The following is a 955-nucleotide window of genomic DNA, read 5'->3' as shown; positions in this document are numbered from 1 at the left end:
CACTCTTCGGCCGCTCCCTTCTGCCGTATTTTGCGGCAAAATTATCCACACCCACCGCCGCGCTATGAATTGTGGGATATATGGGACCACGAAGCGTGCACCGGACCACGCTTGATATTTGGGGAAATCGACGGTGCATTTGGAGTATGCATTTGAAGTACACTTCAAATTGGGACAGCCGTCGTCGCGTGGCGGTGACATAATCGCACTCAAAATGCGTACTTCAAGCGTGCGGTCCCTTAATTGGGACACAGCCATTCACTCACCCTCTCCCTTGTGGCTCACAGCTTCTTCTTCTTGGTTGGCCACCAAAGTTAAGGCGCATTACCGCCCCCTGGCTCACAGCTCTGTGGACATTTGAGAAAATATATATTTGACACATTTAAGGAAAATACTAATAATATAAAAATACATGTTCCCTTTAGAAATCTTAATTTTTTTTTATGCTTTATAAAAATAGTTGCTTATGGATATATATGAAAAGAGAAACAAATTAAGTTTGAGTGAAAATGTAAAAATTTTTACACTCTCTAGGCAACTGACTCAAAAATCCGATTCATCTTGGTGAGTGACTCATTCAAACTCGATTCAGTAAGAAGAATCGCATTTATCGCATTTGCACTACTATTCTTATTGTGTATATCTTATTTATCTGTTCCTCTGGCTCTCCTGCTACTTTGAGCATGTACATGACAAAAGAATTTCCCTCGGGATAAATAAAGTTATTCTTATTTACCATAACAAGTATGCACCGTTAGGCACTCTCACGACTGCATGTGTCTCGTGTTTTCTCCAGTGTCTGATGTGGAGAGGAGGACCAGGTCTCTGCGGACACAGTACGGGAGGGTGCTGTATCACCCGGAGAAGCTGAGCGCTGGAGAGCAGGAGAAGCTGAGCGCTGGAGAGCAGGAGAAGCTGAGCGCTGGAGAGCAGGAGAAGCTGAGCGCTGGAGAGC

General features: G+C 44.5%; 1 protein-coding gene across 1 annotated transcript in view; it reads left to right on the top strand.

The window, feature by feature from the left end:
- LOC102192930 (uncharacterized) overlaps positions 1-955 on the top strand; it is a 10073-nt gene that overhangs the window by 6258 nt on the left and 2860 nt on the right. Inside the window, exon 3 of the mRNA XM_013913623.1 lies at positions 797-903. Within this exon, the coding sequence (XP_013769077.1) occupies positions 797-903 (107 nt within the window). The remainder of the gene's footprint in view (positions 1-796; positions 904-955) is intronic.

The sequence above is a fragment of the Pundamilia nyererei genome, unplaced genomic scaffold (assembly GCF_000239375.1).
Source record: "Pundamilia nyererei isolate P.nyererei 1_Seehausen unplaced genomic scaffold, PunNye1.0 scaffold00140, whole genome shotgun sequence".
NCBI lineage: Eukaryota > Metazoa > Chordata > Actinopteri > Cichliformes > Cichlidae > Pundamilia > Pundamilia nyererei.
The sequence above is the reverse complement of the archived record's forward strand: the minus strand, read 5'-3'. Positions and strand labels throughout refer to the sequence as shown.